The following is a 14325-nucleotide window of genomic DNA, read 5'->3' on the forward strand; positions in this document are numbered from 1 at the left end:
TTCTTAAATTTCTACTGATTGATTATATTTTAGAATGCACATCTTCATACATATTAATAAGTATACATATTGGGTATGCATAATCAATCCTTTTTTTCCTATAGGAATATACAATCCCAGAAGCTTGGAGACCACTGATCTACATGCCAGAAGCCTGTTAACAGGTTGAGCAGAAATAAATAGCACCCCTTCCCAAAGGCTTCTGAGTGTGCAAGGCAGTGTCCCAGGGACCAAACTCGGAGGTTTTGGGAGTTGTAACAAACGCTAGAGCTATGCAAAAACCTCATCCATTTATTATGCAGTACAGAAAAGACACATGTTTACATGATTCATCCATTTTCTCATTCGGATGTGAAATGCTTCCCGTTTACAACATAAGAGCTCTTTGAGTCTGTCACAGGGGAGATGTTCTTTATCAGGGCATCTACACCATGCACAGGGCAGCTCTTCTCCCGCAGACTCAGTTGCCCCTCAGACCAGGTGTGGATCCCCACGTGGCCATTGGGATAGAGCTCTGCTTCTAAGACAGTCTCAGACCATCACGTGCTCTGCTGATGAATGACTGCCCTGTGTGACAAAACACAGCCTCTTTTTTTTTTTTCTTCATTCATCATGTGTGGCACAGTTTGACTTCATTCTAATACTAAATGGTTTTTACTTCTTCTTTCACCTGTTTTCTTTCTCCAGGTATTTATTGGGGCAGAGGGGTGTGGGTGGTGGGAAGAAAGAGTGGGTTGGGGGTAAGGAGGGAATCTTTTTTTGACACTTTTGCTTTAAAATTCAGAGTTGAATTGGTCAGGATTTATGGGCTCTTTGCCATGTAAATTTTTCTCATTCTCCAGGTTCTAACCCTCCAGGTTCTTTCCCTCCAGGTTCTAGCCCGTCTAAGTTCTAGCCCGCCAGGTTCTAGCCTGCCAGGTTCTAGTCTGCCAGGTTCTAGCTCTCCAGGTTCTAGCCCTCCAGATTCTAGCTTTCCAGATTCTAGCCCTCCAGGTTCTAGCTTTCCAGATTCTAGCCCTTCTACATTCTAGCCCACCAGGTTCTAGCCCTTCTAGGTGCTAGCCCTCCAGGTTCTAGCTCTCTAGGTTCTAGACTAAGTTCTAGTCCTTCAGGTTCCAGCTCTCCAGGTTCTAGCGCATTAGATTCTAACCCTCCAGATCCTAGCTCTCCAGATTCTAGCCCTTCAGGTTCTAGCCCTCCAGGTTCTAGCTCTCCAGATTCCAGCCCTTCAGGCTCTAGATCTCCAGGTTTTAGCCCTCCAGTTTCTAGCTCTCCGGGTTTTAGCTTCTCTAGGTTCTAGCCTCTCTAGGTTCTAGCCTTCCAGGTTCTTTCCCTCCAGGTTCTAGCCCTCCAGCTTCTAGCTCTCCAGGTTATAGCCTTTCCAGATTTTAGCTTCTTTAGGTTCTAGCCCCTCTAGGTTCTAGCCTCTCCAGGTTCTAGCCCTCCAGGTTCTAGTTCTCCAGGTTCTAGCTCTCCAACCAGCTAATAAATATTCATGTATCAAGTGAATGAGTGCTGCCCTGGCACTGCTGATGGTGAATGCCATTGCCATTCCTACTCACACTCTTCTAGGGCTTGTACTGGGATACCTTCCAATAAACCATTGATTGACAGGAACAATCCCTTGGTTGCTGAGAGAGGAACAGTCCCTGAGCAGGCCTGCACTCTCCCCTTCCCCAGGTACCCGTTGGTGGTGGGAGTCTCAGCACTGTGATCCTCTGGGCAAGACCGATTAGAAATTTCTTCCTCTGCCTCATCACAAATCAAACTTTGAAGACATGGCCTTCTCCCCAAATGCTCATGTGTGCGTGGCAGTCGGGGGCTCAGGGTGGTGGGGAGGACAGGTGGAAGGGAGCCAGTGAGCACTTACTGTGTGCCAGACACTGGTACTTCACACTGCCACCGGCTCCCAATACTGATTCTGCTCCACGGAGCTATTTCCAAACCTCAGTGTCTTTTCCTTATAGTAAACATATCCCAGTTACATGTGCATAATAATGCCTCACATGTACATAGCACCCTTTGCTTTTCAAAGTACTTTTATACCTGTTACTGCCTTTAATCCTCACAACGACTTCATGTTACAGAAGAGGGAACTGAGGCAGGGACAGGTGGTTGTGCAATAGTTATTGGTTGAGCTGGAACCTTGGGCTCTCCCTTTCTGCTGTCCATATCACCCACAGCACCCTGCTCAACCATCTCATCTAACAGCTTTCTGGCGGTGGCAGTGCCCAGTCATTCCCAGTCGAGTCTTTGAGTTCCTTCAAGATGGAGATGGCTCCTTCTCTTTCTTCCCTCTTGCCTCCAGTGCTCAATATTGCTTATACAGCAAGTGCTCAATATGTGCTTATTGGATTCTTCTTTGGCACAGACCACCTTGTCCATCAGTGAGGGGTGCCACAGAATCCTGGTCTCCAGGTTCTTATCAGGGACCCCTCAGGGCTTAACCTTCATTAATGCAAGAAATTGTCCTCCAAAGTTCTAGCTGAATGGATTAAAGAAACCCAGGGCAACAATTCACTTGTGCACTCAGCCATTGCACCAAAGCTGGATGGTGGTTCTCCTGGAGATCCAAGTTGTCTTGCTGGGGCAGGGAGGGACACCATGTGGGAGGGAAGCTCAGTCACTCCTGTCCCTGTCCCCAGGCCCCCTCCACTCCTGGGAAGGAGCAGGCTGGCTCAGGTGTGGCAGCAAATAAGAACAGTAATGCTGTCGTGTTTATGGAGTCCTCAGCTGTGCATGAGTTCACCCCATCCTCATAGCCATGCTCCCTGCAAAATTGGGCAGGGCAGGAATTATTCTCCTGTGTTTTACTGGAGACACCAACTCATTTCCCAAGGTCATGCATGGATGTCCCCATGGCATTCCTGGGCCCATGCTGAAAAGCAACTGTCCCTCAATCCTTAACACAAATTCACAGCAGCCCTGCTGGCGTTTGCTCACTGTCTGCTCCCTGCCCAGTCCTGCAGTTTGTGAATCTGGCGTTCCACCGAGATGGAGGTCCGCAGTGTGCCCATGGAGTTCTCCATCTGAATGGATTCTGACCTACAGCCCCCTTTCTGGCACACTCCCTGGTACACCTCCCAAGACTTCTTTCGGAAGCGCTTGCCCACAATCACATACACCAGTGGGTTGAGGCAGCTGTTGCTGTAGGCCATGAAGGAGGCGATCTGTGTGATTACATCGATGATGTGCTCGTCCCGGCAGCTGGCGAGGATGCCGAGGCGATGCAGCGTGTCCAGGAAGGTGCTGACCTGGAAGGGCAGCCAGCAGATGACGAATAGCAGCAGCACAACCAGGACCAGCACCGTGGCCCTCCTCTCCGTCTGGATCTCCTTGAACTTCTGCATCTCATTGTTCCGCAGCACCTGCATGATCTGCATCGTGCAGAAGGTGATGACGCTCAGGGGCAGCAGGAAGCCCACGATATTCAGGAGCATGTTGGTGAACACTTCCCAGACGAGGGATGGGTAGCTGATGACGCAAGCAGTGACGTTGTGGCCCTCGTCACTGTACTCCTTCATGGTCCGGAACACCAGCATGGGTGAGCTCAGGAGCAGCGTGCATGCCCAGATCACCAGGCTGTAGAGCTTGGCCCAGCGCACACCGCGCATCCGGCCCATGGACATGGTTTTCACCAGGGCCAAGTAGCGGTCGATGCTCACCAGCATCAGGAAACAGATGCTGCTGTACAGGTTCATGGAGATAATGGCATTCACCACGCGGCAGAGCGTCTCCCCAAAGAGCCAGTCGAAGTTGTTGGAGATGGTGATGGCCCAGAAGGGCAACCCGCAGGCCAGGATCAGGTCTGCTGCGGCCAGGTTCCCCAGGTAGATCTCTGCCACCGTGCAGCTGCTCCTGTGCAGGCAGAAGACGCTGAGGACAAAGATGTTCTCTAGGGTGGCCAGCACGAACAGCACCCAGAGGAAGGGGGCCTGGATGGTGTTGAGCCAGCTCAGCCACTCCACTTGGGGGCATTTGCTCTGGGCAAAGGTCCCGTTAAGAGCTGGCAATTGCAAGGTGACATTGAGCATGTCGGCGCTGAAATAAAAGTAGAAAAGAGGCTGTTACCCCTCAGGGTCACAAGGGAAGGACAAAAACTGGTGCAGAAGGAGGCAGGGGTTAAAGACAACCAGTCAGGATGTGGAGAAGTCGAGGTGGAGCTCAGGCTGCTTTCTGCGGCCAGCACTTCGGTGCACCTGACTCCCCTGGGTCTTACAGAGCCCCCTCTGATCCTTGGATCTAAATGGGGCCTCATGTTCTTCATCTCAAGGCTCCACTGGCATATTTCCTTGGCCAGCATCCATCAACAGCACTAACAATCTCAAGTCTTGGACCCTTGACCTCCTTGAAGCTTCCATGATGGGAGGATTCACATTCCTTCCTTATCATCTGGGCCCCTCCCAAGGGAGTTGGTCACCTTTCAGCCTCTCAAAGTCCTGTGGTGGGTGGTGAGTTAATTCATTAAAAGAGAAAAATGATATCATGCCAGACCTGGAGATTCCAGTCTGGCTTAGAGACCAAGGCCAGCCTATCTGCTTAGTTCCTGTCTTCCTGGATGGTGTGGGGTGGCATCATATTTCTGTACCTTCTATCAGCAAAGCACTGAAGAGAATAGGAGGATGCAGATAGCGAGGGAGGGTGGGGACTTTGGAGCCAGATAGTCCTACTGGGTTCACATCCTGGCTGCCTTACTTATAAGCTGTGTGATATTGGGGAAGTTACTTAACGTCCTTGAACCACAATGACCTCACCTGTAAAATGGGAATTTAAAAATCTCCCTCTCAGGGTTGGGATGGGGATCTGAGACAATGTACAAAATGCCCCAAGCACTGCACTTGGCTCAGTAAACATTAGTAATTAACTATTCTTGCAAACCTATTAAAATAACCAGTGGTAAGCTCCAACACCACCGTTTGTTGGTGACCCCATCTTTAATCTACTGGCTCCTCTTTCATTCTTAGGCGAGACTCACAGACCACAGGGCAGGTACCTTTCTAGACTTGTTGCTGTAAATCATCTCTACCTTCAGCAGAGGCATGGGGCTTGGACAGACCTGGGTTCCAATCCTAGCTGTGTGATCTTGGGCAAATTGCTTGACCTCTCTGGGCTTCTATTTTGCCTTCTTGGGAGTGGGGTATTGCTCTCATCCTGACTCGCTTTGCATTTCTTTTTACATGGTTGTTGCAAGATTCAAGTCAAAGAGTGGATGTGAAGACACACTTAAAAGTCCAAAGCACAACCCAGAGGACAGGACTCACTGGGCATTTTCCCAGTGCCCTGTGGTGTGGATGAGAGAAGGAAAAGGTGCTCTTTCTGGGAGGTGCATTGCTAGACAGGCTCATGGAGGAAGAGCTGAGCTACAAGTCATGAGGAGATACTGATCATCACCTCTGGGGTTTCCCAGGAAAATTCCCTTTGCTTCTAGGAGCAGCTGGCTGGCATCCTGGAGCCAGACTGGGGGACCCGCAAAGCAATGCTTTTAACCTTTCAATGTTTTTTGAGCATCTGCTCTGTGCTGAGCTCTGCGTTGAGTGCAAAAACACAGAGAGGATACCACCTGGCCCCTGCCCTGCCTGACTCCTGACAACTGGGGCCCAGAGTGTGGAGGGTGCCCTGGAGGGAGCAGGAGGGATGTGGGACACAGACTTGGAGTAGGGGCAGGTGGGTAAGGTTGGAGGTGACTCTAGAGCTGGGTCTTGAAGGGTAAGAAGCATCTCGACAAGGCACAAGAAGGAGGACAAGCAGACCAGGCAGGGGGAACAGCCTGAGCAGAGGCACAGAACTGGGGAAGCTGTTGGTATGTTCTGGAAAGTGACACTAGATGTTGGACAGGAGAGGTGAGAAGTAGCAAGGGGCTGAGTGAGGAAGTAAGTGTGGTCTTCACTGGGTGCTAAGGAAGTGAGGCTTTGCCCCTGAATCTTCAGGGACTACAGTGTTGGTATAAGAAGTATACTCTGAAAAGATCCCTGTGGTGCCTGGTGACTTTCATATGCCCCCAAATTACTTGATATTCTTCCTTTCAAAAGGAGGAATCTGCTTCCTCTTCTCTTGGATGTGGGCTGGACTTCTTACCAATGGTGGCGGGGATGGTGTGTGATTTCTGAGGCTAGGTCATAACATCCTTTGCAGCTTCTTCCTTGGCCTCTTGCATTGCTTACTTGGAAGGATGTGAGCCGCCATGTGAGGATACTCAAGCAGCCACAGAGTGGGGAACCAAGTTGCCACCTTGAAAGTGGATCCTCTGGCCCCAGTTAAGCTTTCAGTGGATCCTGGTTTCCCAGCCTTTGAGTTTTCCAACCAAGGCCCCAGACATCTTGGAACAGAGATAAACTGTCTCTACTGGGCTCTGAATTCTTGAGCCATGAAAACTTGCATCCTCCTTTCCAGAGTCCTCTGAAGGTAAGATTTCCCCTGGGTAGTCCCCTTGGTCCAAGCCTCAACCCCATTTCTGTAACTACAGAAAACCCATTTCCTCCATACCCCTGGCTTGGGGAATCAATCATCTCTCATAGGCTAACTCACTAGAGACCAAAGTATAGCGCTAGATGCTGCTTATTAATTTCTCAGCAAGACAACTGATAGCCAAGGGGATGGATCCTGGCCCATCCCTGGCTCTGAGAAGCCATAGGATCATCAAAAAGACGCCTGGTGAGTGCGGAATTGGAAACTATAGGTCCAGTGCACTGTGGCCTCAGCTGAGATGGCCATCTGCTCACCTTCATCATAGGCCGCACCTGCCACAAGACGGAGAGGTTGGAGTGGACCCCTCAGCCTTGTTTCTTGCAAATGCTGCCTCCCAGAACAGATCTCCCTATCCTCTGTTTCTACTCTGGCTCAGGTCTCCCTCCCCCTCCCGTTAAATTCTCTCTTAAAGTGTTCTGATCTTCCACCAGATGTCAGCCATATATTGGAGATAGTTTGTCTCCAAGGCAACCTGGCACATTGCTGTCTGACCTGCTGGGTATTGACTTCAATGTTTAACTCTCTTACCTTCACTTCCAAGTTCATCTGGGATAGATCACATATGACAACCAGGAATGTGTCCTTCTCCTCCCTGAGCCCCTCTTCCTCTAGTTCCACAGAACATTCCCTCTGCTCCCGACAGGCCTACAGGGACTTGGACACTTGAGAGGTTTTGTCTTTGGGCTTTAACATCACTGGTTCCTTCAACTGTTGTCCAGGGCATGAGGGTTGAGCTTTCCAGGGAGTTCTCCAGGGTGTCTGCCCCCTACCCCTAACTAGTGAACTGAGGAATCCCTTTGACTCACCTGAAAGAGGCCGTGGTGGGCATGGAGTCCTCACGAACAGACAAAAACATTGGTGTCTTCCAGGGAGAGAACATTCGGACTCAGAGTGGGATGTGAGCGAGGCCACACCTGGGCTGAACAGAGAAGAAAAGATGGTTAGATGGCACAGGGGCTGGGGACTGCAAAATACACGCATTCTCCAGCAGGGAAGAGAAGTGGAGACTGCTGAGTCCCTGACTCAATGCATATTTGTGAAGTGCTCCCACACAGTGGTGCTAGGGACACAATGGCCAGGAGCTGACAGTCTACTGGAGAAGCCAGACATTGCTCACTTAATAACTGCAACTGACCTAAGTACAGTGAAATCAAGCAAAAGTTTCTGTGACTGCATAGAACACGGGATCCCAAAATCACCTGCGAGGGCGAGTGGATATTGATGATAACACTGAGGGTGAGCAGAACTAAGCAGGGTGGAGGGATGAGGGTGCAGGAGGATATCTCAGTCAGAAAGGCACTTGGTGTGAATGTGGATTAGGCCCTGGCCGCTGCTCAGGGAGTTGGGATTGCAGTGGGGGTAGAGTGGAAGCAGGGCCCAGTTAACCCATTAACTTAGGCCTGGGATGATGGAGGCTGAGAGGCTGGATTCCAGGGGAGTTTAGAGGGTACGCCTGACATGGCTAGTGCTCAATTGGACATGGATGGGGTGAGGACAGGAGCGAGGCAGGTTTCGTGGCTTCTATCTCCTGCAAAGGCAGAGATGGGGGCTGATTTAGAGGAGAAAGATCATGTGTTTAGACTGGAAGCTGTTAGAGGGGAGGTTTTTTGGAGAATTCTAGGCGGATGGGGATGGGAATGGCTGTTGGGTACAGCAGGGTCTGGAGCTCAGAGGAGGGGTCTGGACTGGAGCACTGTGATGGAGACAGGGTCTTGAGGGACTTTGAGCCTAATGAGGGAGACAGACACAGCTGAGTATTTCCAGTCCCTTGGGCTGGTTACCGATACAAGGTGCTGTCAAGTTCTCAGCCCAGGGCCTCCTCTGTGCCCTGGTTGAAAGGGCCTTTTTGCCCAAGGGGCTTCCATTGATGACCCCTGTCTCTATCCCTCTTCAAGTTTCACATCACTCCCATCCAGGGAGCGAGGCATGGGCTCTGTGCTTGCCTCAGAGAGGAGGAAACGAGGCATACACGGGTGGGGGTGACTTGTCTCAGTCCCATGGCTAGAGGTGGGGCTTAACCCCCTCTCTTTCCATTCCAGACTTCATACCCTCTCCAGGATACTAAGTGACCCCTGTCTAGGAAGGCTGTGGAAAGCTGTGGTCTACGCATGTGCAAGTGTGTGAGTGCATGTGTGTGTGTGTGCATATGTGCTTGTGTGGGTATGTGTGGGTGTGTGTGTGTGCATGAATGTAGCCACAGATCTACCACATCTCGGCTTTCAACCACTCTGCAACACCCGGCACCTCGGTTTCCAGAAGCCCAGCTCCCCTAATTCAGTTGGGCGGTAGAGATCAGAGAATGTTCAGTTCAGGGAATTCAAACACATTAAAACAAAAAGCTGAGTTGGTAAACAGGAAATGAAGTGGGAGGTAATTAACACCCGGAAAAGATTTGCACGAACCTCTAAGCAGAGCTGGGATCAGGGTTTGGAACTTGCAAAGGATGCAATGAGCAGCACTGTCCTTCTGATTCTTCAAGGCAGGGAGTTTGCAGGGGGAAAGGAAGACCTAGGAGCTTTCCTCTCTGAGAGGCCCTCCTGGGCTCATGGAGACAAAATTCAACGGTCGTGAGAGGTCATGTGTTTGAAGCATTAATTTTTTTTTTTTTTTTTTTTTTTTTGAGACGGAGTCTCGCTCTGTCACCCAGGCTGGAGTGCAATGGCGTAATCTCGGCTCACTGCAACCTCTGCCTCCCGGGTTCAAGTGATTCTCCTGTCTCAGCCTCTTGAGAAGCTGAGATCATAGGTTCCTGCAACCACGCCCAGCTAATTTTTGTATTTTTAGTAGAGATGAGGTTTTGCCATGTTGACCAGATTTGGTCTCAGAACTCCCTGACCTCAAAGCGATCCACCTGCCTGCGACCTCCCTAAAAGTGCTGGGATTACAGGCGTGAAACCTGTACCTGGCCTAAAGCATTCTTTTTTTTTTTTTTTTGGGGGCGGGTCTGGCTCACAATACCGCCCAGGCTGGAGATGCAGTGGCCAGATCTCAAAGCTCACTGCAAGCCTCCGCTCCCGAGGTCCACGCCATTCTCCTGCCTCAGCCTCCCCATGCTTGGCTTCAGGACTACAGGTGCCTGTGTAGCTGGGACTACAGCTCTGCCTCCCGGGTTCACGCCATTCTCCTGCCTCAGCCTCCCATGTAGCTGGGACTACAGGTGCTCGCCCGGCTAGTTTTTTTTTTTTTATTTTTTAGTAGAGACGGGGTTTCACCATGTTAGCCAGGATGGTCTTGATCTCCTGACCTTGTGATCCTCCCATCTCGGCCTCCCAAAGTGCTGGGATTACAGGCTTGAGCCACTGCGCCCGGCCTAAAGCATTCATTTTTAAAAGCATTTAACAAATTATTGACGGTCTATCACGTGCTGGTGATTCAGAAGAGAAGAATGAAGACTAAACTCCCCTGTCCTCCTGGGGCTCACTCAGGCTGAAATGTCCAGCTGAGAGGCCTCAGCCTGCATGTACGGCTTCCATTTCTACATGACGGTGACTGCCGCACAGATAACTCAGGTCCTCACAGCCTGGTCATGGGGAACGCGTCCAGCGTTTCCTCGCTGACCTCCGTTAATGGGTCTGTTGTGCATCTACCTGGCTGGGTGTCCCCAGATCTGGCCACATCAGCCCAGCTGGATCCTAATTGCTTGCTAGTGGCTGTAAACATTGCTTTCATTTTCAAAACAAAGTTGAGAGCTTTCCATCTCAACTTTCTCCTGAAGTCCAGAGGGCAGGCGGGTTAAGGAACTGGGAGAATTTGGGAGTCTGAAGTCGACCGAGTTGTTTTCTCCATCTGCTCTAGAGGCGTGCCCTGGGTGAGGATCCCTGTCAGGGAGCTGCTGTGTTCTGCTCCAGGTCACCTCCTGGCTTCTCCTCTGGGACTCCTGCTTCCGGAGCCCCTACGGGTACCCTGGGGCTCTTTGCCTTCTGGCTTCTCTTTGGGTTTAGCCAGTGGGAGCCCCAGCGGGAGCCTGAGGGAGGGTGAGAGAGAGGATGGGGTGTTGTTGGCTCCTCTCTTGGGGCCTTTATGCTGGCCTGGCCTGGAGCAGAGTTCACTGCTTTTATCAGGGGCCTGATCGCAAGGGAGGGAGGGAGGTAGGGAGGGTGCTAAGGCTTTGTCGCACCAGCACCGAGGCACCCGGGGTGCCGCCTGCTCCTCGCAGAACCCCAATATGCTGCCTACACCACTGTAAAGAAATGCTTCATTAACATCCTCTTCCTATCACCCAGTTGGAATGTGCCCTCTCTTTTTTTACTGAGACCCTGATGGACGCATCCTGGGAATATAAAGTCAGGCAGGGAGGGGGTGCTCCAGGTGGGCCGCTGTCTGTGGGATCTCCATCTCTCTGGACGACAGTCTCCTTGTCTACAGAGCTAGGAGGGTGGACTCGTGGCCCTCACAGGCGCTGATCCTCAGAGCTGGGGACAGGCGATGACTGTGCTGCTGGGTTTTTCCCCTGATTTTTTAAACAGACACCTTAGAGGGAACATCCAACATCTGATTCACTCATTCTCTCTCTGCCTCAGAATTCTGTACAAGAAGACTTACTGTAAAAACACTTTCTTCATTTACTCCTACAGACACTGTGGGCTTGGCGCTGTCAGGAATCCATTCCACTCGAGCCTTCAAGACGGCCTGTTTGGGTTTCCCAGGAATCCACACCTTAGGGCCTTTGAAGCAGTGGCCTCCGCAAAATACATACTGTCACTGTCTCAGGGGCCAAGTGTGCCTCATGTGGGCCCCCGACCTTGTAGCCAATGATGGGATTCAGGGCACGCTACCCCAGAATGTGGCAGCTTCGCATGTTGAATATTTTAAGTGGAAAGAATCCAAGAAACAGTAGGTGCAGGAAGGACTCTGTGATTGTTCCCTGAAGCAGGTCACCAGACTCCACACCCAGAGGAAAGGGGCACCCTCCCCTCCGAGCACTGGGGACAGAGAGGAGTCCCGACAGGCCTTGCTCTTTCCTCACTTCTCTACACTTCGCTCGTGCCCCCTGGTCCCACCACATCCCACGATTCTCCACTCTTCATCACATCTAATGGAAACACTCAGGCCAGGCACAGGGGTTCACGCCTATGACCCCAGCACTTCGGGAGGCTGAGGCAGGCGGATCGCTTGAGCCCAGGAGTAGGAGACCAGCCTGGCCAACACAGCAAGACTGAGTCTACAAAAAGTACAAAAAAGTTAGGTGGGTGTGGTGGCGCACACTCGTAGTCCTAGTCCTAACTACCCGGAGGCTGAGGAGGGAAGATCACCTGAGCCCGGGGTGATCGAGGCTGCAGTGAGCCGTATGGCACCACTGCACTCCAGCCTGGGCGGTAGAGTGAGACTCTGTCTCAAAAAAATAAAAAGGCTCTCAGGCTTAATCACTTCGTGTCCTTATGAAGGTTCCCATGTCACTTTAAACTTACATTAAATTAATTTGTTCACTTTTCTCTTGTTAATCTGTTTTTTTGTTTCAGGGCCCCCAACCAAGAACTCAGGAGTGGAGAAGGAAAAGATAGTTTTCCTCCTGATGTCAACTTGTGTCCCGTGTTTTGTGACTGCATGTTAGAGCTGGGAAGCATTTCCCAGCAAGGGAAGTAGTTTGGCTGGCAAATAGCCTTGAATCATTTAGTCATTCCTCCTGATGAGGCCAACAGGACAGTCTCAGCGTGGTGTCCGTGCATCTTCAACACCTTTCTGTATGCGCAATCTCCCCTTTTGACACGCTGCACAGGCTCAGAGCCTTGGCTGGCCCCCGAATCCACCCAGGCTTTAATAGCAATGTTTACATTCTATTGCTTTGCTTTTTTACAGTTATCGTCTTTCTTTTATGATACGTTGATACTCATTTTCCATTTAAATTGGTGATATGAAGTTACAGTTCAAAAGTAAGTCACTACTAAAGACATAGTTGTACAGGTGACATGGATATGGCAAAAACTCTGAACGTGAATATAAATGGCTAAGTGTGGGAAGTCTCTAGCTGGAAACGTGCATTACGGATGGGCAGCCAGCCTGGCGCTTAGGCCGATGGGCTCTGGAAGCTGACTGTGAATTGAGTCCTCCTCTCTAGGGCTCGTTATTTAACCTCATCGCACCTCATTTTTTTCAACTATACAATGGGGATTGGTATTTCAAACAGCCCCATCTCCTAGGGCTGCTGTAGGGAGTAGACGAGTCCGTGTGTGTCAGACGCATGGAGCACATGGTCAATGTATTCGAGAATGTAAGCTGCTCTTCCTGCACCAGCCCAGGAGGCCCGTCTGCTTTAGCTACACCAGGGGCTGTAGGGTGTCAGGGATTCCCTTCCACCTGGCCAGCTCTCCTGCTCACAGGCCAGCTGAGGTTTTCAGTCATTCATTACACAGCTGGATGGAGAGATGGGGGGTGTTGCTGGGACGCCACCAGTCTGTCCATCCAGGAGAGCTCTTGAGATAGCTGGGCTCTGTCCTTAGTCAGAGGGTGGCTGTTCTCCCTCTGCCTCTGCATCTCCTATCTGCTCTCAGTGGCAGCTGAGCGCATGGTGTGCGTGCATGCGGGTGTAAAGTGTGTGTGTGTCTGTCCCACCACATTCGCTGTACTCAGAGAGGAGGATCCTGCCTTGCTCATCTTCCCACCCCGCACGGTGCCTGTGGCTGAGATTTGCACAATCCTAAACTCTTGAACAACATTTGCTGTGCAAATAAGTGAAATTCTTCAGACCACCCAGCAAGTCGATGTCAAGGCCAGAGCTAGAAAGAAATAAGATCTCCTGGATTCTTTCCCTGACACCTCCCCAGAATAAATGTTTTCCTCTAAAAGCTGATTGACGTGGTTACTGAGTCTGGATGCTGTTTATAGACAGTCACGAAGGTAAGCCTCAGGCTACAGCAGGCAGGGGGTGGCGGAAGGGGGCGATGGCGCCTCATAAACCGTATCAGTCTCAACAGCAGGAGCTGTGTGGCCCTCAGGAGGGCTTCCAAGAGTCCCTTTTCTTTTCTTCCCTGAAAAGAAGGCCAATGCTGTCTGTAGGGGGAGGACATGGTTCTGGGAAGTGACTTCCATTCTCAGAACTTCCAAAGAGAACTGAGTCAGAAGATTTGATTCAATCCCAGACATATACATGTGGGTCCTTCCAGCATTTGGACACTTTATGGGCCTGGAATGTTCTGGAAACATTTTTGGGGGGACATGGAGGAGCCTGGAGAAGCAGAGCCCCTCATCCATCCTGCTTTCCGCAGGGGAGGAGGAGGCCTGCCAGCCTGGCTTTGCTCGCCCTTGGAGACCTTGGAGCTTATGTCATTCTCGGTCTATTTTCCCTGTTCGCTGTGGTTAGATTATTTTGCTCAGTGTGTTTTGTTTCTTTCCCCACATTGGGGTTTTCAGTTTTAATAAACAAGCAATTTCATCTGACATCCTAACACCACTCCTTCCCCTTAAAAAACATAACGTCTCTCTCTTTAAAAAAAAAAAAAAAAGAGAAAAGATAACTAGGCTGAGTGCAGTGGCTCACGCCTGTAATCCCAGCACTTTGGGAGGCCGAGGTGGGTGGATCACTTGAGGTCAGGAGTTCAAGACCAGCCTGGCCAATATAGTGAACTCCCACCTCTACAAAAATACAAAAATTAGCTGAGCATGATGGCGGGTGCCTATAATCCCAGCTACTTGGGGGGGCTGAGGCAGGAGAATCACTTGAACCAGGAGGCAGAGGTTGCAGTGAGCTGAGATCCCACCATTGCACCCCAACCTAGGTGACGGAGCGAGACTCCATCTCAAAACAAAAACAAAAACAAAAACAAAAACACCAAAACTACAGCACAGAGCATTTAAAACTAATATTAAGCCCCTTCTCTACTAAAAATACAAAAATCATCTGGGCGTGGTGGCAGGTGCCTATAA

At 50.7% G+C, this 14325-nt stretch overlaps 1 protein-coding gene across 1 annotated transcript in view; it reads right to left on the reverse strand.

Moving 5' to 3' along the window:
• Positions 1 to 271: 271 nt before the first annotated feature.
• The window catches only part of BDKRB2 (bradykinin receptor B2), a 35599-nt gene continuing 21545 nt past the window's right edge, over positions 272 to 14325 (reverse strand). Inside the window, exons 2-3 of the mRNA XM_003902241.4 lie at positions 7272 to 7384; positions 272 to 4041 (exon numbers count right to left, since the gene is read on the reverse strand). Of these exons, the coding sequence (XP_003902290.1) occupies positions 2940 to 4041; positions 7272 to 7345 (1176 nt within the window). The 5' untranslated portion in view covers positions 7346 to 7384 and the 3' untranslated portion in view covers positions 272 to 2939. The remainder of the gene's footprint in view (positions 4042 to 7271; positions 7385 to 14325) is intronic.

This window comes from Papio anubis, chromosome 7 (assembly GCF_008728515.1).
Source record: "Papio anubis isolate 15944 chromosome 7, Panubis1.0, whole genome shotgun sequence".
In the NCBI taxonomy this organism is placed as follows: Eukaryota; Metazoa; Chordata; class Mammalia; order Primates; family Cercopithecidae; genus Papio; species Papio anubis.